At 36.7% G+C, this 23,934-nt stretch overlaps 1 protein-coding gene across 8 annotated transcripts in view; it reads left to right on the top strand.

Moving 5' to 3' along the window:
• The window catches only part of LOC127358440 (C-type lectin domain family 4 member E-like), a 38,692-nt gene that overhangs the window by 2,531 nt on the left and 12,227 nt on the right, over positions 1-23,934 (top strand). The window contains exons 3-8 of one of the 8 annotated variants that reach the window (XM_051391547.1): positions 25-138; positions 5,489-5,566; positions 15,316-15,387; positions 15,650-15,801; positions 22,462-22,586; positions 22,677-23,740. In XM_051391547.1, coding sequence (XP_051247507.1) covers positions 25-138; positions 5,489-5,566; positions 15,316-15,387; positions 15,650-15,801; positions 22,462-22,586; positions 22,677-22,866 — 731 coding nt within the window. In that variant the 3' untranslated portion in view covers positions 22,867-23,740. Of the gene's footprint in view, positions 1-24; positions 139-398; positions 465-557; positions 633-894; positions 1,047-1,197; positions 1,323-1,426; positions 2,640-5,488; positions 5,567-5,890; positions 5,963-6,224; positions 6,377-6,527; positions 6,653-6,740; positions 8,092-15,315; positions 15,388-15,649; positions 15,802-15,952; positions 16,078-16,167; positions 17,235-22,461; positions 22,587-22,676; positions 23,741-23,934 lie in introns of those variants that run through there. The other 7 variants (XM_051391548.1, XM_051391549.1, XM_051391546.1 and 4 more) reach the window with 7 other exon arrangements.

Raw genomic sequence — 23,934 nt, 5'->3', positions numbered from 1 at the left:
TCTGTATCTTCTGCTGGTCAACAGGTTCCCAACAACACCCAGTGTCAAATGGAGGGTCAAAGGTCACACCAGAGAGAGTGGTCATAGTAGTTCTCAGTGCTCTCCTGGTAGCTGCTGTCATCGCTCTCGGCTTTACCTGTGAGTTTGTTCTTTTAAAAGTGAATTCATCTGGATTGATTTATAAAAGCTGATCATTGTTTTGAAGAACAGAGTTTATGGATTTAAGGCTTTTTCAGAACTGTTGATTTAAAAATCATCAGAAATTAAATTAGAAATGTCACATTTTCAGTCTTTTTTAGGTTTTGAAAAATATCACCAATCTAATGTAATCTTAGATATGTGTTTAACCTCAACTAACTATACTTTTCTTGTTGTTCTTTAAAAAAAAAAAAAATTAGATTCTAAAAACATTCAAACTATGGAACGCCCCCAAAATCTGTCAGCTGTGAACAAAAATCTCACAGGTAAGTTTGTTAGAGTTTCTGTTTGAAACTGTGATTCAGGTTCACATTGATAAATAAGAGACAATCCTGATGAAAATGAAATTGTTTTCATAACAGAGAGACTCCGTGAAGTAAAATCATTCAACACGGTGCAGCAAACATGTCCACAACCTCCTGTAGTAAAAGAAAGTAAGTGATGGATTTTGCCTTTCTTCCATGTTTGCATCCTCTGATGATGACTAAAGAACCAGTGATGTATTGACAGATACAAGAAGTCAGATTGGCAGTATATATACCTGTGAAGTAGAAAACTGTTGCCTCTGTCTGATTGTTTCAGCTGCTCTCAGATTCAAACTCGTTCATCTCAAAGTTCCTGCTGCTTCCAAATCACACAAATATAAACAGTGATCTGTTTCACCTGACTCAAGTCTTTACTGTGATCTCTTCAAAGATGACTCATGTCCAAAATGTGAATATGGCTGGGAGCAGCATGGAACACAGTGTTATTATTTCTTCACCAATAATTTAACCTGGAATGAGAGCAGAGATGAATGCCGACAGAAAGGAGGAGATCTGGTTCAGATAGACAGCAGAGAGGAGCAGGTAAAACACACTGCTGCAGGTTCATGTAGCTCACTGGCTTTATTCTCATTTGTTTTATCACATCCTTGTGTTTCCAAATTAGTTAACATGGTCTCTCAGCACAGAAAAGTCATGTTACATATTGTGTTTTTCATCAACATTTCCTGTCCAGACATTCCTGGAGCTGAAACTGAGAGAAAAAATGAACTTTGATGAGGACAAATTCTGGATCGGACTGACAGACTCAGAGAAAGAGGGCACATGGTTGTGGGTAGACGGATCACCACTGAAAGAGAGGTTTGACTGATATAAGTATGATATTTGCTGATATTTGTATGTCAGTTTCGAAAATCAAAGTTATCAGTTTTATTGAACCAGTTCTCTTGTTCTCTAACTCTTAGTTTGACATTTTGGAGCGGCAAAGAACCAGATAACTGGACAGAAAGAGATCCTGATGGAGAGGACTGTGTGAGGATGGGAGAGAAAGCAAGAGCTCATGATCTGAAATGTTGGTTTGATCAATCCTGCAAAGTGCCTCACAGAAGTATTTGTGAGAAACCAGCAGAAACTGGACATTTTACTCTTCAGTGTGTCTGAAATGTAGTTTAAATGAAGTCTGTTGAACAATCTCAGTACAGGATACAGAATTTGAATAAATAAATTAATAAATAAGGAAAATCAGCTCAGTGTGTAGGGACTTGGCTTGTGAACCGAAGGGTCGCCGGTTCAAGTCCCACAGACACCTCCTGTGCACTGCCGGTGGACCCTTGAGCAAGGCACTTAACCCCCCCAAAAAACTGCTGATGGGGCGCTGCTAAAAGTGGCAGCCTATCACTCCACCATCTCTCTCCATGTTTGCATGTCAACAAGCCCTGTATGTGCATGAGTGTGCATTTCAGCCTGTGTGTGTATAAAAATACAAAAGAGTGAAAAGCAGAATTTCTCCAATAGGGGACTAATAAAGTAAATCTTAATCTTAATTCATGGAAAAGCAGCTTTTTACTGTCATACTTTGCTGAGGTGGAGCTCCTTTCTAACTGTTATATGTATATATATAACATTATTATATATAATTTCTGCTGTACCTGTATATACTGTTGGGTAGTTAAATTCATTATAAAACATCATATTTTATAACGTCTCTGTATCTTTGTTTAAAAAAAAATCTTCTTTTGTAAAGTCACTAGTAACTAAAACTGTTATTGTTAAGCTGTTATTTTAAAAAACTCCATAATCACTAACCAAGCGCACCCTTCCAATCTGGCGGTCTATTTAAACTGCACAATTTTCCAGCTCTCCCTCTGCTCTGTGAATGCCGCTGTTGCCCTGTATCCATATTGCTACTGCTGCTCTGTAAGCTATTGCTGCCTGCTGCACCACCCCAGCATCCACCTGTAGGCTCCGGCTAGGGGTTAAGGTATTTGCTCATCACTCCTCAATATCTCTATGTAAACATATCTGCGGGGAATGATGAGGTCGGAGCCCAGACGCCAAAATCTAAATATGCTGCTGTAATAAATATTTCAAACGTGAGTTGGCTGACTGAACTAAAAACTGTTTGCTTTAGTAGATGGAAGAATAATAAAATGTTTTAATAAATGAAACTAAACAGCAGTGTCTTTATGTCAATTTTGTTTTTGTTTCCAATGTAGGTTACTATAATCTATATTTATCTTCTGATCTTTATATTTGGTATTTGGATATAAACCATTTGTCTTAATCTAAATTAAAGTAAATGGAAACAGTTATTATAACAGATATATGAATGTGGTTTTGGGGAACAAGACAGTTTGAGAGAGTTGAGATAAAGCCTCCTCCCCATCTTTGAGAGCGACCGGAAGTTTTAAAAGAAGAAGCTGATGATCTACACTGATGTTCAGATAAAACACAGAGCAGGCAGAAAAGTCACTGGTGAGTTTTAAATATGTTGCTTAATCTATCTATCTATCTATCTATCTATCTATCTATCTATCTATCTATCTATCTATCTATCTATCTATCTATCTATCTATCTATCTATCTATCTATCTATCTATCTATCTATCTATCTAATGGTGTGAAACCTTTCTGAAACATACCAAATACTTCCTAAAGCAGTTTTTATTTGTTCTAACTGGGAAACTTGATGTCCACAGTGACGCAAATTATTTCAGCATTTTGTTTTTTTGCTTTTTGTCACAGAGAAAGTTTCCTCATCGACTGACAGCACTTAATCTGAAGTCAGCATCTGGAAATCTGACACAATGAGCCGTCCACAGGGCTACATAGAAGGTAATAACCAGTGAATGTAACTAAGTACATTTCCTCAAGGACCATTTTTAGGTACTTTACTTTACTTGAGTATTTCTTTTATGCTACTTCTGTCATTACATTTCAGAAGGAAATATTTTTATTGCACTATATTTATGGGACAGTTTAAGTTACGAGTTTCTTTGCAGATTCAGATTATTAATACAAAATATAAATCAACTAATAAATTCTGATGTAATGTTATAGATTAAGCTACCAATCAATATTTAAATCAATAATAACACTAATTTGAGATGTACATTAATGCATCAACACTTATAATACAATACAATACAAAAACCTTTGGTACTTTAAGTATATTTTTTGATGATCATACTTTTGTACATTTACTCAAGAAATATTGAATGCAGGATTTTTACGTTAACAAAGTATGTGTTTAAGTGTTTATATATAAAGACAATGATGAGTAGCTGTCAGCAATTATGAATCAAATTTGATAAAAGGAGATCTTGAATAAAGTTGCATCTACATATAAACTACATCACTATACTCAAGAATTTGAGGAGATATTCTTTACTTTATTATAGTTTTCTGCCATTTCGACTTCCTGTTTCAATAAAGGAATCCAAATTCAAGGTTGAGCTTCTTTGTGAGTTCATCACTTGTAAAAGATTCCAGTTTATTTAAATTTCGATGTACTTAGAGATACTTTAAAACCATTTAATCTGTAAATAAACTGACACACCTATCCACTAAAAGATCAGAGAAACGCTTTAACTTTAATTTAACTTCTTCGTTTAAGAAAACAAATGAGGAACTGATCATGAAGAGGAGATATATTTGAAAATGTGGTCATGTTGTGGAAAAACAGGAAATATAAGTGTCAAGGTTTCCTGTTGGTCTAATGCAGCAGTCCTCTGTACTGTCAGAGACCAACAACAGTGTGAATCATTTTGATGTTTTCTGTTTAAAATGTCAACGTTTAAATAAATCTATGAATAATAACTCCATCTTGTAGAAGTACAGTATGCTACATCATTTGTCACTGTTTAACAACACATTGATTAATTAAAGCTCAATAATTAACACATTATATCTTGTTTAGTGTAAAAATGAAACGCTGTGGTTTTACAGGGAGTTATGTCCCAGACTATTTATTTGGCCAGAGGAGTAACTTTCTGGAGTCTTGTTGTCAACATGAGGTTGCCAGGCAACCAGTGGAGACTCCAGGTAATTACAGTGATAATTAGAGAGTTTTAAATGTACTCATACATTCAAACAGAGCTAGGCTAGCAGTTTCCCCCTGTTTCCAGTCTTTATGCTAAGCTAAGCTAACAGGCTGCTGGCACACGTGTCATGTTTTGAGTGATGTGTTGTGCTGCACTTAATAAAATGGTGTGATACTTGCTGCTCTTAATGTTTTGAGAACTGCAACAGTGATACAGAAAATGTCTTTAAGCAGTTGACAAACTTTAATTTTAACTTTTAGAAACTAATAGGGCAGTATTTTATTTGACCCATTTCTCGGCTTTTGGAACAGCTGTATGGGTGTTCATGTTATTGTGACCACCCTCTGCACACATCTGTACCTGTTCTGACATCTGTTTTCCATCTCTGTCTCTTCTACCTGTTGAACAGGTGAAGCTCCAGCCTCCCAACAACACTCAGGGTCAAATGGAGGGTCAAAGGTCGGATCAGAGAGAGTGGCCCTGCTGGTTGTCAGCGCTCTCCTGGCAACTGCTGTCATTGTTATTTGCCGTCTCTGTAAGTTTGTCATGTAGATTGATGTATATTAACTTTACTTTAGTTTTATCCCCAGTAACAACTCCTCCTGTGTTACTGACAGTTACAGTAAATACTGAGTTTATGTTTAACCACATAAATTAATGGATTTAGTTTTTCTTAATTCATCGACTAAAGAACAAAAGTTAACAGAACTTTGTCACTTAATCTTTTATTAAATCACAATTTCTTCACAACACATCTTCAACTTTTACTTTGAATGCTGATAATTTCAGTCAAATAATATAAATTGGAGTTTTTACAGTGCAGAGAGATTTTACATTGGAACAAGTTAAAATGAAAAATCTATTTTATTTTTGGAACCCAAACTTTATCTTAATTAGTTCATATTTCAGCAATAAACACATTTATTATCAAACACTGATGATTTACTAATGCAGTGTTTGACCTGTCCTTCTTTTTTAAATCAGCTCTTGATAACATGCACACCAAGCAAAGTTTCCAGACTCTGAGAGACGAACTTGAAGCTGTGAAAAGAAATCTCACAGGTAATCCAGTCAGGTTTAGAAACTGTCTGAAAAGGTTCAGTCTACAAGTTAAAAGTCTACTTTAAACTGTGTTTTGTAACACTGCAAGATACTTTTAAAATGTGACATCTCACATCTCAGATTGTGTTTGAAATTGTCTAAAAGATTTAGTCCACAAGTCTCTGCAAGTCACATTTTGTGTTAAACTGGATTGTTTTCAGTTCTGACAGGTGGACCCTGATATTGATCTGTTAATTATCAACTGACTGTACTGTGAAAGAGTTTCAGGTTCAGGTTCATAAATTAGAGACGATCCTGATGAAAGTGAAATTGTTTTCATAACAGAGAGACACCGTGAAGTAAAATCATGCAACACGGTGCAGCAAACATGTCCACAACCTCCTGTAGTAAAAGGAAGTAAGTGATGGATTTTGCCTTTCTTCCATGTTTGCATCCTCTGATGATGATTAATGAACCAGTGATGTATTGACAGATACAAGAAGTCAGATTGGCAGTATATATACCTGTGAAGTAGAAAACTGTTGCCTCTGTCTGATTGTCTCAGCTGCTCTCAGATTCAAACTTGTTCATCTCAAAGTTCCTGCTGCTTCCAAATCACACAAATATAAACAGTGATCTGTTTCACCTGACTCAAGTCTTTACTGTGATCTCTTCAAAGATGACTCGTGTACAAAATGTGAATATGGCTGGGAGCAGCATGGAAGACAGTGTTATTATTTCTCCACCAATTATTTAACCTGGAGTGAGAGCAGAGATGAATGCCGACAGAAAGGAGGAGATCTGGTTCAGATAGACAGCAGAGAGGAGCAGGTAAAACACACTGCTGCAGGTTCATGTAGCTCACTGGCTTTATTCTCATTTGTTTTATCACATCCTTGTGTTTCCACATTAGTTAACATGGTCTCTCAGCACAGAAAAGTCATGTTACATATTGTGTTCTTCATTAATGTTTCCTGTCCAGACATTCCTGGAGCTGAAACTGAGAGAAAAAATGAAATTTAGTGAGGACAAGTTCTGGATCGGACTGACAGACTCAGAGAAAGAGGGCACATGGTTGTGGGTAGACAGATCACCACTGAACAAGAGGTTTGACTGTGATAAATATTTTTAGTCAGTTTTGAAAATCAAATTTATCAGTTTTATTGAACCAGTTCTCTTGTTCTCTAACTCTTAGGTTGACATTTTGGAGCGGCAAAGAGCCAGATAACAGGGCAATGTACAATCCTGATGGAGAGGACTGTGTGAGGATGGGAAAGAAAGCAGGAGCTCCTGATCTGAAATGTTGGTTTGATCAGTCCTGCAAATATACTTACAGAAGTATTTGTGAGAAACCAGCTGAAACTGGACATTTTACTCTTCAGTGTGTCTGAAATGTAGTTTAAATGAAGTCTCAGTCTGTTGAACAATCTCAGTGCAGGATACAGAATTTGAATAAATAAATGAATAAATAAGCAAAATCAGCTCAGTGTGTAGGGACTTGGCTTGTGAACTGAAGGGTCGCCGGTTCAAGTCCCACAGACCACAGTATAGAGTGTGGACTGGTAGCTTAAGAGGTGTCAGTTTCACCTCCTGTGCACTGCCGATGTGCCCTTGAGCAAGGCACTTAACCCCCCCAAAAAACTGCTGATGGGGCGCTGCTAAAAGTGGCAGCCTATCACTCCACCATCTCTCTCCATGTTTGCATGTCCACAAGCCCTGCATGTGCATGAGTGTGCATTTCAGCCTGTGTGTGTATAAAAATACAAAAGAGTGAAAAGTAGAATTTCTCCAATAGGGGACTAATAAAGTAAATCTTAATCTTAATTAATGGAAAAGCAGCTTTTTACTGTCATACTTTGTTGAGGTGGAGCTCCTTTCTAGCTGTTAAATGTATATATATAACATTATTATATATAATTTCTGCTGTACCTGTATATACTGTTGGGTGGTTAAATTCATTATAAAACATCATATTTTATAACGTCTCTGTATCTTTGTATAAAAAAAATCTTCTTTTGTAAAGTAACTAGTAACTAAAACTGTTATTGTTAAGCTGTTATTTTAAAAAAGGTTTATCTCCAATCCCACATATGGCGTGAAGCCTGCGAGCTAGTTCAGGCAGTCAACCCGAGCTGTGCTGATATACACACATGACATGTCTCACTCCATAATCACTAACCAAGCGCACCCTTCCAATCTGGCGGTCTATTTAAACTGCACAATTTTCCAGCTCTCCCTCTGCTCTGTGAATGCCGCTGTTGCCCTGTATCCGTATTGCTACTGCTGCTCTGTAAGCTATTGCTGCCTGCTGCACCACCCCAGCATCCACCTGTAGGCTCCGGCTAGGGGTTAAGGTATTTGCTCATCACTCCTCAATATCTCTATGTAAACATATCTGCGGGGAATGATGAGGTTGGAGCCTAGACGCCAAAATCTAAATATGCTGCTGTAATAAATATTTCAAACGTGAGTTGGCTGACTGAACTAAAAACTGTTTGCTTTAGTAGATGGAAGAATAATAAAATGTTTTAATAAATGAAACTAAACAGCAGTGTCTTTATGTCAATTTTGTTTTTGTTTCCAATGTAGGTTACTATAATCTATATTTATCTTCTGATCTTTATATTTGGTATTTGGATATAAACCATTTGTCTTAATCTAAATTCAAGAAATTTTTTTTTAAAATATATATGGGGGTTTGGGGAACAAGAAGTTGAGAGAGTTGAGATAACGCCTCCCCCCATCTTTGAGGGAAGTGAGATTCTATCATTCTATATTTAAGTAATCAACTTCCTGTTTCAAAAAGCCAAATTCAAGGGGCTTCTTGAGTTCATCACTGAAAGATTCCAGTTTATTTAAATTTCGATGTACTTAGAGATACTTTAAAACCATTTAATCTGTAAATAATCTGACACACCTATCTACTAAAAGATTCAGAGAAACACTTTAACTTTAATTTAACTTCTTCGTTTAAGAAAACAAATGAGGAACTTATCATGAAGAGGAGATATATTTGAAAATGTGGTCATGTTGTCGAAAAACAGGAAATATAAGTGTCAAGGTTTCCTGTTGGTCTAATGCAGCAGTCCTCTGTACTGTCAGAGACCAACAACAGTGTGAATCATTTTGATGTTTTCTGTTTAAAATGTCAACGTTTAAATAAATCTATGAATAATAACTCCATCTTGTAGAAGTACAGTATGCTACATCATCTGTCACTGTTTAACAACACATTGATTAATTAAAGCTCAATAATTAACACATTATATCTTGTTTAGTGTAAAAATGAAACGCTGTGGTTTTACAGGGTTTATGTCCCAGACTATTTCTTTGGCCAGAGGAGTAACTTCCTGGAGTCAGCATGAGGTTGCCAGGCAACCAGTGGAGACTCCAGGTAATTACAGTATTAATTAGAGAGTTTTAAATGTGCTCATACATTCAAACAGAGCCAGGCTAGCAGTTTCCCCCTGTTTCCAGTCTTTATGCTAAGCTAAGCTAACAGTCTGCTGGCACACGTGTCATGTTTTGAGTGATGTGTTGTGCTGCACTTAATAAAATGGTGTGATACTTGCTGCTCTTAATGTTTTGAGAACTGCAACAGTGATACAGAAAATGTCTTTAAGCAGTTGACAAACTTTAATTTTAACTTTTAGAAACTAATAGGGCAGTATTTTATTTGACTCATTTCTCGGCTTTTGGAACAGCTGTATGGGTGTTCATGTTATTGTGTCCACCCTCTGCACACATCTGTACCTGTTCTTTCATCTGTTTTCCATCTTTGTCTCTTCTAATTGTTATTTGCCGTCTCTGTAAGTTTGTCATGTAGATTGATGTATATTGACTTTACTTTAGTTTTATCCCCAGTAACAACTCCTCCTGTGTTACTGACAGTTACAGTAAATACTGAGTTTATGTTTAACCACATAAATGAATGGCTCTTATACTGAAAGGGTGCAGGAAGTGTCCATCATGGCTGACAATGTTTTCATTTAAGACTCCTCTGAGACAAATGTATAAAAAGACATAAATGCCTCCATCATGTGTCTTTTTTCATATAAAAAAGGAATTTGGGGAATTTTAACCTCAAAGCAATGCATGCTGGGAAGCGTATGCAGAAAATGTTTCAAACTATTTAATTTGATGAGTCAAGTAATCAATTGATTGGACAATGTAGTTTAAATGAAATCTCAGCCTGTTAAACAATCTCAGTACAGGATACAGGATGTGGAGGAAAGTTATTTTTATACAAATATTGTTGAAATAAAAAAAGCAAACATTAAAATAGTTTTTTGAATGTGCTCAACAGTTAATGAAGAGATCTCATTTAACAGATAACCAGTAAATATTCAGATCCTTTATTAAGTAACAGTATTAAAACCACACTGTAAAAATACTCTGTAACAAGTAAAAGTCCTGCATTGGAAATGTTACTGAAGTAAAAGTATTTAAGTATAATCAGGAAAATGTACTAAAAGTATTGTGAATGTTATACTGGATTATATTATATTATAAGATTATTATTACTCTTGCATTAATGTAAAAGCAGCATTTTACTGTTACTACGACTATTTGTTATTTTAATTTACTATAAAACATCATATTCTATCCCTCTGTCACAGCAGCCCCACCGGGGATGAATGGAAGACTGTTTCAGTCTCAACATCTATCAGGGGGCTATATCTCAGGATTATATAATATTATTAAAAACATCTGTAGCCCCTCTCTTAGACATTTAAAATGTGCCTGAATGAATAAAGTCTTTGTCTGTGTTCTTTATTTTAGGGTGTTGTTGCTGTTATTGTGAATTTAACTTGATTTCACTTTGACTTTTTATTTCTTAACTGACTGTAATTGTATCACTTTCGGTTTCTACATTCTCGTCTGTGTCAGTTTATCTTATAAAATCTGATAATAACAGTTGAAATAAAACATATTTTATTAAATCTTTGTCTGCAAAACTGTTTAATTTGTAACATAACTGGTAACTGAAGCCTTCAAATGTAAGTTAATTAGCAAGAATGTCACTGATCTTCTTAATTTATGCTACATTAACATGAGTGACCTTTAAAAGCATATTAACATATTTTGAGCCATAAATTGTCTATTTTTATTTCATGTGTTCTCCATCCAGCTCCAGTCTATTAACATCCTGTTGTTGTTTGACATATTTTTAGCCATATTGTGTTCATAACTATGAGTGTTTGCTCAGTATACAGACAGGAAGTGTACATAGTATTCAGTGCTACTGAGTACTGTGAATCAGTAGATGGAAGAACTTTAAAACTCTAGTGCAGTCTAGTGTCTGTCATTGGTATAATACACATCAAGTGAGAACTGGTCAGCTGTTCTTTATTGAGCTTCTTCTGCTGAATATTCTCTCCAACATCAGACACATCAAAAGTAGATTTCCTTTCAAAAAGTCACTAAAACAAAAAATGATTAATATTGAACTTGATATTTTATTTTATTTTTGTTGCTGTGTATTTGTGACAATTTAAATTTGTTTCCATTGTAGGTTTCTATTCTGTAGTGTTTCATATGTGGAGTCATTTTACTTATTTTACTTGACTTTGGCTTGTTTTGTCACGTCTTTTTGACACTGAGTGATTTTAAATGGTTTGTTTCTATACTTATTGTTTTTGTGTGAACTCCAGGAAGCCCAGCAGCCACTTTGTAGAAGTTAATGTGGATCCAAATACAGAGTAAATAATTTAGATTATTGTTTGATAATGTATTAAAAGCTAGCCTTATTATTTGTCTGCATGCTCTCCATGAGGTCTGCAGGGTGAGGCAGTTTTCAAAGTGACACCACAGAATATCAGATGGAGAAACGTCTGTGGCCTCAGTGTTACAGAATATGAACCACTTGTTTTTTTGTTTTGTTTTTAAAGTATTTTTTGGGCTTTTATTGCCTTTATGATAGAGACAGCTGAAGATAGACCGGAAAGGGGGACAACACGCAGCAAAGGGCCGCAGATCAGATTCAAACCCTGGGCCGCTGCAGAAAGGACTCAGCCTCAGTACATGGGTCGCCAGCTCTACCCACTAACTAACCGGGTGCCCTGAACCACTTGTTTTTATCTTAATTAAAGTAAATGGAAACAGTTATTCAGAAATAACCAGACAGTTTGAGAGAGTTGAGATAAAGCCTCCTCCCCATCTTTGAGAGCAACAGGAAGTTTTAAGAGATAAAGCTGATGATCTACACTGATGTTCAGATAAAACACAGAGCAGGCAGAAAAGTCACTGGTGAGTTTTGAATGTTTTAAATATGTTGTTAATGTATCAGGTTATACAATCTATCCTTCTAAACTACCAAATACTTTCTAAAGCATTTCTAATTTGTTCTAACTGGGAAACTTGATGTCCACAGTGACACAAATTATTTCTGCATTTTGGTTTTGTGCTTTTTGTCACAGAGAAAGTTTCCTCATCGACTGACAGCACTTATTCAGCATCTGGAAATCTGACACAATGAGCCGTCCACAGGGCTACATAGAAGGTAATAACCTAGCTATAAAACAATAAGATATTTTCTATTTCTGTCATTACATTTCAGAAGGAAATATTTTTATTGCACTATATTTATGTGACAGCTTTAGTTACGAGTTTCTTTGCAGATTCAGATTATTAATACAAAATATAAATCAACTTATACATTCTGATGTATTGTTATAGATTAAGCTACCAATCAATATATAAAGTATTTAAAATGATCCCCACCTGTTCCTACACTAATTTGACATGTACAGTAATGCATCAACACTTATAATACAATACAATACAAAAACCTTTGGTAGTTTAAGTATATTTTGATGCTCATACTTTTGGACTTCTGAAAGAAGATTTTTGAATGCAGGATTTTATTTTGTTTTACCCTGTGGTATTTGCTACTTTTACTTCAGTGTAAGTTCTGACTACTTCTTCCATTTTTTTACGTGTCAAGTCCAAAACTATTCTGAGGTTAACTGAATTTGTCGGCTACAGAGTAAGTACTTGTGCTTGCAAAAGACAGAGTCTGTCGGCCGGTTCTGAGTGTTCATAAATGAACAGGAGGTAATTCTGTGTGTGTCTGTGGCATATAGATGTTCATATTTAAAGACAATGATGAGTAGCTGTCAGCAATAATTAATCAAGTTGACGTCACTTGTAAAAGATTCCAGTTTATTTAAATTCCGATGTACTTAGAGATACTTTAAACCCATTTAATCTGTAAATAAACTGACACACCCATCTACTAAAAGATCAGAGAAACGCCTCAACTTCATTTTTCTTGGTTTAAGATATCTGAGGAACTGATCATGGAGACAAGATCTATTTAAAATGTGGTCATGTGGTCAGACAACAGGAAATATAAGTGTCAAGGCTTCCTGTTGGTCTAATGCAGCAGCAGCCCTCTGCACTGTCAGAGACCAACAACAGTGTGATAATGTAATCAGAGCAGCCAGACAACCAGGCTAAGCTAAGCTAACAGGCTGCTGACACACGTGTCATGTGTTGAGTGATGTGTTGTGCTGCACTTAATAAAATGGTGTGATACTTGCTGCTGCCTTCTTAACGGGGTTGGGACCCTCAGTTGTGTTGTGCAGAAGTCAGGTTGGTACACAGCTGACAGCCCTATTTGACAAATGTTAGAATTCATATTATGGCAAGAACCAATCAGCTAAGTAACGAGAAATGACGGTCCATCATTATTTTAAGAACTAAAGGTCCGTCAGTCCGTAAAATTGTCCCCAAGTGCAGTCGCAAAAACCATCAAGCGCTACGACGAAACTGGCTCACATGAGGACCGCCCCAGGAAAGGAAGACCAAGAGTCACCTCTGCTGCTGAGGATAAGTTCATCCAAGTCACCAGCCTCAGAAATCGCAAGTTAACGGCACCTCAGATTAGAGCCCAGAAGAATGCCACACAGAGTTCTAGTAACAGACACATCTCTACATCAACTGTTCAGAGGAGACTGCCTGAATCAGGCCTTTATGGTCAAATAGCTGCTAAAAAAAACACTACCAAGGAAAAGCAACAAGCAGAAGAGATTTATTTTGGCCAAGAAACACAAGGAATGGACATTAGACCAGTGGAAATCTGTGCTTTGGTCTGATGAGTCCAAATTTGAGATCTTTGGTTCCACCCACCGTGTCTTTGTGTGCGACGCAGAAAAGGTGAATGGATGGTCTCTACATGCATGGTTCCCACCGTGAAGCATGGAGGAGGAGGTGTGATGGTGTGTGGGTGCTTTGCTGGTGACACTGTTGGGGATTTATTCAAAATTGAAGGCACACTGAACCAGCATGGCTACCACAGCACCCTGCAGCATCATGCCATCCCATCCGGTTTGCGTTTAGTTGGACCATCATTTATTTTTCAACAGGACAATGACCCCAAACACACCTCCAGGCTGGGTAAGGGCTATTTGACCAAGAAGGAGAGTGATGGAGTGCTGCGCCAGATGATCTGGCCTCCACAGTCACCTGACCTAAACCCAGTCGAGATGGTTTGGGATGAGATGGGCCGCAGAGTGAAGGCAAAGGGGCTCAGCATCTCTGGGAACTCCTTCAAGACTGTTGGAAAACCATTTCATGTGACTACCTCATGAAGCTCATTGAGAGAATGCCAAGAGTGTGCAAAGCAGTAATCAAAGCAAAGGGTGGCTATTTTGAAGAATCATAAGATATCAGATCATGTTCAGAGTTATTTCACACTTTTTTGTTTACTACATAATTCCATATGTGTTCATTCATAGCTCTGATGCCATCAGTGAGAATCTACAATGTAAATAGTCATGAAAATAAAGAAAATCTGTCAAATGAGAAGGTGTGTCCAAACTTTTGTGTATGTGTACCTTTTCTCACATCTGTTTTCCATCTTTGTCTCTTCTACCTGTTGAACAGGTGAAGCTCCAGCCTCCCAACAACGCTCAGGGTCAAATGGAGGGTCAAAGGTCAGATCAGAGAGAGTGGCCCTGCTGGTTGTCAGCGCTCTCCTGGCAGCTGCTGTCACTGTTATTTGCCGACTCTGTAAGTTTGTCATGTAGATTGATGTACAGTGACTTTATTTTAGTTTTATCCCCAGTAACAACTCCTCCTGTGTTACTGACAGTTACAGTAAATACTGAGTTTATGTTTAATCACATAAATTAATGGATCTTATACTGAAAGGGTGCAGGAAGTGTCCATCATGGCTGACAGTGTTTTTTTTTTTTTTTTTTTAAAAAAAAATTAAAAATATAATCTTTTTTTTTTTTTTTTATTTTTTGGGAATTTTAACTTCAAACAATCGATAAAAAGATTCATTGGCCATGTAATTAACTGAACTCATGATTATAAGTTTTTAAAGTGAGGATTTAACACTTAAATCTGATTACAGTTATTAACAACAGAAAAAGTTTTTCTCATATAACTGATACAATTTCAAAGAGCAGAGGATGTATTGAACACAGGTAGAATTTGTTTTTCCCTCTTCCTTTGACTTGTGCTTTCTTTTTTTAATCAGCTCTTGATAACATGCACACCAAGCAAAGTTTCCAGACTCTGAGAGACGAACATGAAGCTGTGAAAAGAAATCTCACAGGTAATCCAGTCAGGTTTAGAAACTGTCTAAAAGATTTAGTCCACAAGTCACATTTTGTGTTAAACTGGATTGTTTTCAGTTCTGACAGGTGGATCCTGATATTGATCTGTTAATTATCAACTGACTGTACTGTGAAAGAGTTTCAGTTTCAGTTCATAAATAAGAGACGATCCTGATGAAAATGAAATTGTTTTTATAACAGAGAGACGCTGTGAAGTAAAATCATGCAACACGGTGCAGCAAACCAGCCCACAACCTCCTGTAGTAAAAGAAAGTAAGTGATGGATTTTGCCTTTCTTCCATGTTTGCATCCTCTGATGATGATTAAAGAACCAGTGATGTATTGACAGATACAAGAAGTCAGATTGGCAGTATATATACCTGTGAAGTAGAAAACTGTTGCCTCTGTCTGATTGTCTCAGCTGCTCTCAGATTCAAACTCGTTCATCTCAAAGTTCCTGCTGCTTCCAAATCACACAAATATAAACAGTGATCTGTTTCACCTGACTCAAGTCTTTACTGTGATCTCTTCAAAGATGACCCATGTCCAAAATGTGACTGTGGCTGGGAGCAAGATGGAAGACAGTGTTATTATTTCTCCACTGATTATTTAACCTGGAATGAGAGCAGAGATGAATGCCGACAGAAAGGAGGAGATCTGGTTCAGATAGACAGCAGAGAGGAGCAGGTAAAACACACTGCTGCAGGTTCATGTAGCTCACTGGCTTTATTCTCATTTGTTTTATCACATCCTTGTGTTTCCACATTAGTTAACATGGTCTCTCAGCACAGAAAAATCGTGTTACATATTGTGTTCTTCATCAACTTTTCCTGTCCAGGCATTCCTGGAGCTAAAAGTGAGAGAAAAAATGAACGATTATGAGGACAAGTTCTGGATCGGACTGACAGACTCAGAGAAAGAGGGCACATGGTTGTGGGTAGACGGCTCACCACTGAACGAGAGGTTTGACTGTTATAAACATATTTTTTGACAATTTCAAAAATCAGAGTCATCAGTTTTATTTAACTAGTTCTCTTGTTCTCTAACTCTTAGGTTGAAATTTTGGTCCCCCGGTCAGCCAGATAACTCCAAAGGGAGAGATCCCGATGGACAGGACTGTGCGAGGATGGGAAAGATAGAAGGGGCTCCTTATCTGAACTGTTGGTTTGATCAGTACTGCAAAGTGCCTCACAGAAGGATTTGTGAGAAACCAGCTGAAACTGGACATTTTAAGGGTGTCTGAAATGTAGTTTAAATTAAACCTCAACATTATTAAAAAGAAACTGAAATTATTCAAATAGGTAAAAGAAAAAGCTGAAAATTGCATTTCAATTGTTTCAGCTGTACTTGTATATACTGTTACTGTAAACATAACGTCAAGATTTTACTCTTCAGTGTGTCTGAAATGTAGTTTAAATTATGTCTTGTTCAGCCTATTAAACAATCACAATACAGGATACAGGATGTGCAGGAAAGGTATTTTTACACAAATAATGTTGAAATTAAAAAAGGAAACATTAAAATACAGTTTATTGAATGTGCTCAACAGTGGAGGAAGAGATCACATTCAACAGATAACCAGTAAATATTCAGATCCTTTATTAAGTAACAGTATTAAAACCACACTGTAAAAATACTCTGTAACATGTAAAACTCCTGCATTGGAAATGTTACTGAAGTAAAACTATTTAAGTATAATCAGGAAAATGTACTAAAAGTATTGTGAATGTTATACTGGATTCTATTATATTATAAGATTATTATTACTCTTCTATTAATGTAAAAGCAGCATTTTACCGTTACTACGACTAGTTATTTTAATTTACTATAAAACATCATATTCTATCCCTCTGTCACAGCAGCCCCACCGGAGGATGAATGGAAGACTTTTTCAGTCTGAACCGCTATCAGGGGGCTATATCTCAGGATTATATAATATTATTAAAAACATCTGTAGCCCCTCTCTTAGACATTTAAAATGTGCCTGAATGAATAAAGTCTTTGTCTGTGTTCTTTATTTTAGGGTGTTGTTGCTGTTATTGTGAATTTAACTTGATTTCACTTTGACTTTATTTCTTAACTGATTGTAATTGTATCACTTTCGGTTTCTACATTCTCGTCTGTCTCAGTTTATCTTATAAAATTTGATAATAACGGTATAAAACAGATTTTATTAAATCTTTGTCTGCAAAACTGTTTAATTTGTAACATAACTGGTAACTGAAGCCTTCAAATGTAAGTTAATTAACAAGAATGTCACTGATCTTCTTAATTTATGCTACATTAACATGAGTGACCTTTAAAAGCATATTAACATATTTTGAGCCATAAATTGTCTATTTTTCTTTCATGTGTTCTCCATCCAGCTCCAGTCTATTAACATCCTGTTGTTGTTTGACATATTTTTAGCCATATTGTGTTCATAACTATGAGTGTTTGCTCAGTATACAGACAGGAAGTGTACATAGTATTCAATGCTACTGAGTACTGTGAATCAGTAGATGGAAGAACTTTAAAACTCTAGTGCAGTCTAGTGTCTGTCATTGGTATAATACACATCAAGTGAGAACTGGTCAGCTGTTCTTTATCGAGCTTCTTCTGCTGAATATTCTCTCCAACATCAGACACATCAAAAGTAGATTTCCTTTCAAAAAGTCACTAAAACAAAAAATGATTAATATTGAACTTGATATTTTATTTTATTTTTGTTGCTGTGTATTTGTGACAATTTTAATTTGTTTCCATTGTAGGTTTCTATTCTCTAGTGTTTCATATGTAGAGTAATTTTACTTATTGTATGGTCTTTATATTTGACTTTGGCTTGTTTTGTCACATCTTTTTGACACTGAGTGAAGTATTTTTGGGGGCTTTTATTGTCTTTATGATAGAGACAGCTGAAGATAGACAGGAAAGGGGGACAGAGAGAGGGGACAACACGCAGCAAAGGGCCGCAGATCAGATTCAAACCCTGGGCCGCTGCAGAAAGGACTCAGCCTCGGTACATGGGTCGCCAGCTCTTGTTTTTATCTTAATTAAAGTAAATGGAAACAGTTATTCAGAAATAACCAGACAGTTTGAGAGAGTTGAGATAAAGCCTCCTCCCCATCTTTGAGAGCAACAGGAAGTTTTAAAGGAAGAAGCTGATGATCTACACTGATGTTCAGATAAAACACAGAGCAGGCAGAAAAGTCAGTGGTGAGTTTTGAATGTTTTAAATATGTTGTTAATGTATCAGGTTATACAGTCTATCCTTCTAAACTACCAAATACTTTCTAAAGCATTTCTAATTTGTTCTAACTGGGAAACTTGATGTCCACAGTGACACAAATTATTTCTGCATTTTGGTTTTGTGCTTTTTGTCACAGAGAAAGTTTCCTCATCGACTGACAGCACTTATTCAGCATCTGGAAATCTGACACAATGAGCCGTCCACAGGGCTACATAGAAGGTAATAACCTAGCTATAAAACAATAAGATATTTTCTATTTCTGTCATTACATTTCAGAAGGAAATATTTTCATTGCACTATATTTATGTGACAGCTTTAGTTACGAGTTTCTTTGCAGATTCAGATTATTAATACAAAATATAAATCAATTTATACATTCTGATGTATTGTTATAGATTAAGCTACCAATCAATATATAAAGTATTTAAAATGATCCCCACCTGTTCCTACACTAATTTGACATGTACAGTAATGCATCAACACTTATAATACAATACAATACAAAAACCTTTGGTAGTTTAAGTATATTTTGATGCTCATACTTTTGGACTTCTGAAAGAAGATTTTTGAATGCAGGATTTTATTTTGTTTTACCCTGTGGTATTTGCTACTTTTACTTCAGTGTAAGTTCTGTCTACTTCTTCCATTTTTTTTTACGTGTCAAGTCCAAAACTATTCTGAGGTTAACTGAATTTGTCGGCTACAGAGTAAGTACTTGTGCTTGTAAAAAGACAGAGTCTATCGGCCGGTTCTGAGTGTTCATAAATGAACAGGAGGTAATTCTGTGTGTGTCTGTGGCATATAGATGTTCATATTTAAAGACAATGATGAGTAGCTGTCAGCAATAATTAATCAAGTTGATGTCACATTCCGATGTACTTAGAGATACTTTAAACCCATTTAATCTGTAAATAAACTGACACACCCATCTACTAAAAGATCAGAGAAACGCCTCAACTTCATTTTATCTTGGTTTAAGATATCAAATGAGGAACTGATCATGGAGACAAGATCTATTTAAAATGTGGTCATGTGGTCAGACAACAGGAAATGTAAGTGTCAAGGCTTCCTGTTGGTCTAATGCAGCAGCAGCCCTCTGCACTGTCAGAGACCAACAACAGTGTGATAATGTAATCAGAGCAGCCAGACAACCAGTCTAAGCTAAGCTAACAGGCTGCTGACACACGTGTCATGTGTTGAGTGATGTGTTGTGCTGCACTTAATAAAATGGTGTGATACTTGCTGCTGCCTTCTTAACGGGGTTGGGTCCCTCAGTTGTGTTGTGCAGAAGTCAGGTTGGTACACAGCTGACAGCCCTATTTGACAAATGTTAGAATTCATATTATGGCAAGAACCAATCAGCTAAGTAACGAGAAATGACGGTCCATCATTATTTTAAGAACTGAAGGTCCGTCAGTCCGTAAATTGTCCCCAAGTGCAGTCGCAAAAACCATCAAGCGCTACGACGAAACTGGCTCACATGAGGACCGCCCCAGGAAAGGAAGACCAAGAGTCACCTCTGCTGCTGAGGATAAGTTCATCCAAGTCACCAGCCTCAGAAATCGCAAGTTAACAGCACCTCAGATTAGAGCCCAGAAGAATGCCACACAGAGTTCTTGTAACAGACACATCTCTACATCAACTGTTCAGAGGAGACTGCGTGAATCAGGCCTTTATGGTCAAATAGCTGCTAAAAAAACACTACCAAGGAAAAGCAACAAGCAGAAGAGATTTATTTTGGCCAAGAAACACAAGGAATGGACATTAGACCAGTGGAAATCTGTGCTTTGGTCTGATGAATCCAAATTTGAGATCTTTGGTTCCACCCACCGTGTCTTTGTGTGCGACGCAGAAAAGGTGAATGGATGGTCTCTACATGCATGGTTCCCACCGTGAAGCATGGAGGAGGAGGTGTGATGGTGTGTGGGTGCTTTGCTGGTGACACTGTTGGGGATTTATTCAAAATTGAAGGCACACTGAACCAGCATGGCTACCACAGCACCCTGCAGCATCATGCCATCCCATCCGGTTTGCGTTTAGTTGGACCATCATTTATTTTTCAACAGGACAATGACCCCAAACACACCTCCAGGCTGGGTAAGGGCTATTTGACCAAGAAGGAGAGTGATGGAGTGCTGCGCCAGATGATCTGGCCTCCACAGTCACCTGACCTAAACCCAGTCGAGATGGTTTGGGATGAGATGGGCCGCAGAGTGAAGGCAAAGGGGCTCAGCATCTCTGGGAACTCCTTCAAGACTGTTGGAAAACCATTTCATGTGACTACCTCATGAAGCTCATCGAGAGAATGCCAAGAGTGTGCAAAGCAGTAATCAAAGCAAAGGGTGGCTATTTTGAAGAATCATCAGATTCAGATCAGATCAGAGTTATTTCACACTTTTTTGTTTACTACATAATTCCATATGTGTTCATTCATAGCTCTGATGCCATCAGTGAGAATCTACAATGTAAATAGTCATGAAAATAAAGAAAATCTGTTAAATGAGAAGGTGTGTCCAAACTTTTGTGTATGTGTACCTTTTCTCACATCTGTTTTCCATCTTTGTCTCTTCTACCTGTTGAACAGGTGAAGCTCCAGCCTCCCAACAACGCTCAGGGTCAAATGGAGGGTCAAAGGTCAGATCAGAGAGAGTGGCCCTGCTGGTTGTCAGCGCTCTCCTGGCAGCTGCTGTCACTGTTATTTGCCGACTCTGTAAGTTTGTCATGTAGATTGATGTACAGTGACTTTATTTTAGTTTTATCCCCAGTAACAACTCCTCCTGTGTTACTGACAGTTACAGTAAATACTGAGTTTATGTTTAATCACATAAATTAATGGATCTTATACTGAAAGGGTGCAGGAAGTGTCCATCATGGCTGACAGTGTTTTCATTTTAGACTTCTCTAAGACAAATGTATGAAAAGACATATAAAAGCCTCCATCATGTGTCTTTTTGCAATTTCTGGGGAATTTTAACTTCAAACAATTCGATAAAAAGATTCATTGGCCATGTAATTAACTGAACTCATGATTATAAGTTTTTAAAGTGAGGATTTAACACTTAAATCTGATTACAGTTATTAACAACAGAAAAAGTTTTTCTCATATAACTGATACAATTTCAAAGAGCAGAGGATGTATTGAACACAGGTAGAATTTGTTTTTCCCTCTTCCTTTGACTTGTGCTTTCTTTTTTAATCAGCTCTTGATAACATGCACACCAAGCAAAGTTTCCAGACTCTGAGAGACGAGCATGAAGCTGTGAAAAGAAATCTCACAGGTAATCCAGTCAGGTTTAGAAACTGTCTAAAAGATTTAGTCCACAAGTCACATTTTGTGTTAAACTGGATTGTTTTCAGTTCTGACAGGTGGATCCTGATATTGATCTGTTAATTATCAACTGACTGTACTGTGAAAGAGTTTCAGTTTCAGTTCATAAATAAGAGACGATCCTGATGAAAATGAAATTGTTTTTATAACAGAGAGACGCTGTGAAGTAAAATCATGCAACACGGTGCAGCAAACCAGCCCACAACCTCCTGTAGTAAAAGAAAGTAAGTGATGGATTTTGCCTTTCTCCCATGTTTGCATCCTCTGATGATGATTAAAGAACCAGTGATGTATTGACAGATACAAGAAGTCAGATTGGCAGTATATATACCTGTGAAGTAGAAAACTGTTGCCTCTGTCTGATTGTCTCAGCTGCTCTCAGATTCAAACTCGTTCATCTCAAAGTTCCTGCTGCTTCCAAATCACACAAATATAAACAGTGATCTGTTTCACCTGACTCAAGTCTTTACTGTGATCTCTTCAAAGATGACCCATGTCCAAAATGTGACTGTGGCTGGGAGCAAGATGGAAGACAGTGTTATTATTTCTCCACTGATTATTTAACCTGGAATGAGAGCAGAGATGAATGCCGACAGAAAGGGAGGAGATCTGGTTCAGATAGACAGCAGAGAGGAGCAGGTAAAACACACTGCTGCAGGTTCATGTAGCTCACTGGCTTTATTCTCATTTGTTTTATCACATCCTTGTGTTTCCACATTAGTTAACATGGTCTCTCAGCACAGAAAAATCGTGTTACATATTGTGTTCTTCATCAACTTTTCCTGTCCAGGCATTCCTGGAGCTAAAAGTGAGAGAAAAAATGAACGATTATGAGGACAAGTTCTGGATCGGACTGACAGACTCAGAGAAAGAGGGCACATGGTTGTGGGTAGACGGCTCACCACTGAACGAGAGGTTTGACTGTTATAAACATATTTTTTGACAATTTCAAAAATCAGAGTCATCAGTTTTATTTAACTAGTTCTCTTGTTCTCTAACTCTTAGGTTGAAATTTTGGTCCCCCGGTCAGCCAGATAACTCCAAAGGGAGAGATCCCGATGGACAGGACTGTGTGAGGATGGGAAAGATAGAAGGGGCTCCTTATCTGAACTGTTGGTTTGATCAGTACTGCAAAGTGCCTCACAGAAGGATTTGTGAGAAACCAGCTGAAACTGGACATTTTAAGGGTGTCTGAAATGTAGTTTAAATTAAACCTCAACATTATTAAAAAGAAACTGAAATTATTCAAATAGGTAAAAGAAAAAGCTGAAAATTGCATTTCAATTGTTTCAGCTGTACTTGTATATACTGTTACTGTAAACATAACGTCAAGATTTTACTCTTCAGTGTGTCTGAAATGTAGTTTAAATTATGTCTTGTTCAGCCTATTAAACAATCTCAATACAGGATACAGGATGTGCAGGAAAGGTATTTTTACACAAATAATGTTGAAATTAAAAAAGGAAACATTAAAATACAGTTTATTGAATGTGCTCAACAGTGGAGGAAGAGATCACATTCAACAGATAACCAGTAAATATTCAGATCCTTTATTAAGTAACAGTATTAAAACCACACTGTAAAAATACTCTGTAACATGTAAAACTCCTGCATTGGAAATGTTACTGAAGTAAAAGTATTTAAGTATAATCAGGAAAATGTACTAAAAGTATTGTGAATGTTATACTGGATTATATTATATTATAAGATCATTATTACTCTTCTATTAATGTAAAAGCAGCATTTTACCGTTACTACGACTAGTTATTTTAATTTACTATAAAACATCATATTCTATCCCTCTGTCACAGCAGCCCCACCGGAGGATGAATGGAAGACTGTTTCAGTCTCAACAGCTATCAGGGGGCTATATCTCAGGATTATATAATATTATTAAAAACATCTGTAGCCCCTCTCTTAGACATTTAAAATGTGCCTGAATGAATAAAGTCTTTGTCTGTGTTCTTTATTTTAGGGTGTTGTTGCTGTTATTGTGAATTTAACTTGATTTCACTTTGACTTTATTTCTTAACTGACTGTAATTGTATCACTTTCGGTTTCTACATTCTCGTCTGTCTCGGTTTATCTTATAAAATTTGATAATAACAGTTGAAATAAAACAGATTTTATTAAATCTTTGTCTGCAAAACTGTTTAATTTGTAACATAACTGGTAACTGAAGCCTTCAAATGTAAGTTAATTAAGAAGAATGTCACTGATCTTCTTAATTTATGCTACATTAACATGAGTGACCTTTAAAAGC

This window comes from Dicentrarchus labrax, unplaced genomic scaffold, assembly GCF_905237075.1.
Source record: "Dicentrarchus labrax unplaced genomic scaffold, dlabrax2021, whole genome shotgun sequence".
In the NCBI taxonomy this organism is placed as follows: Eukaryota; Metazoa; Chordata; class Actinopteri; family Moronidae; genus Dicentrarchus; species Dicentrarchus labrax.
Note: the sequence above shows the minus strand (reverse complement) of the source record. Positions and strands in the feature narration are given on the sequence as shown.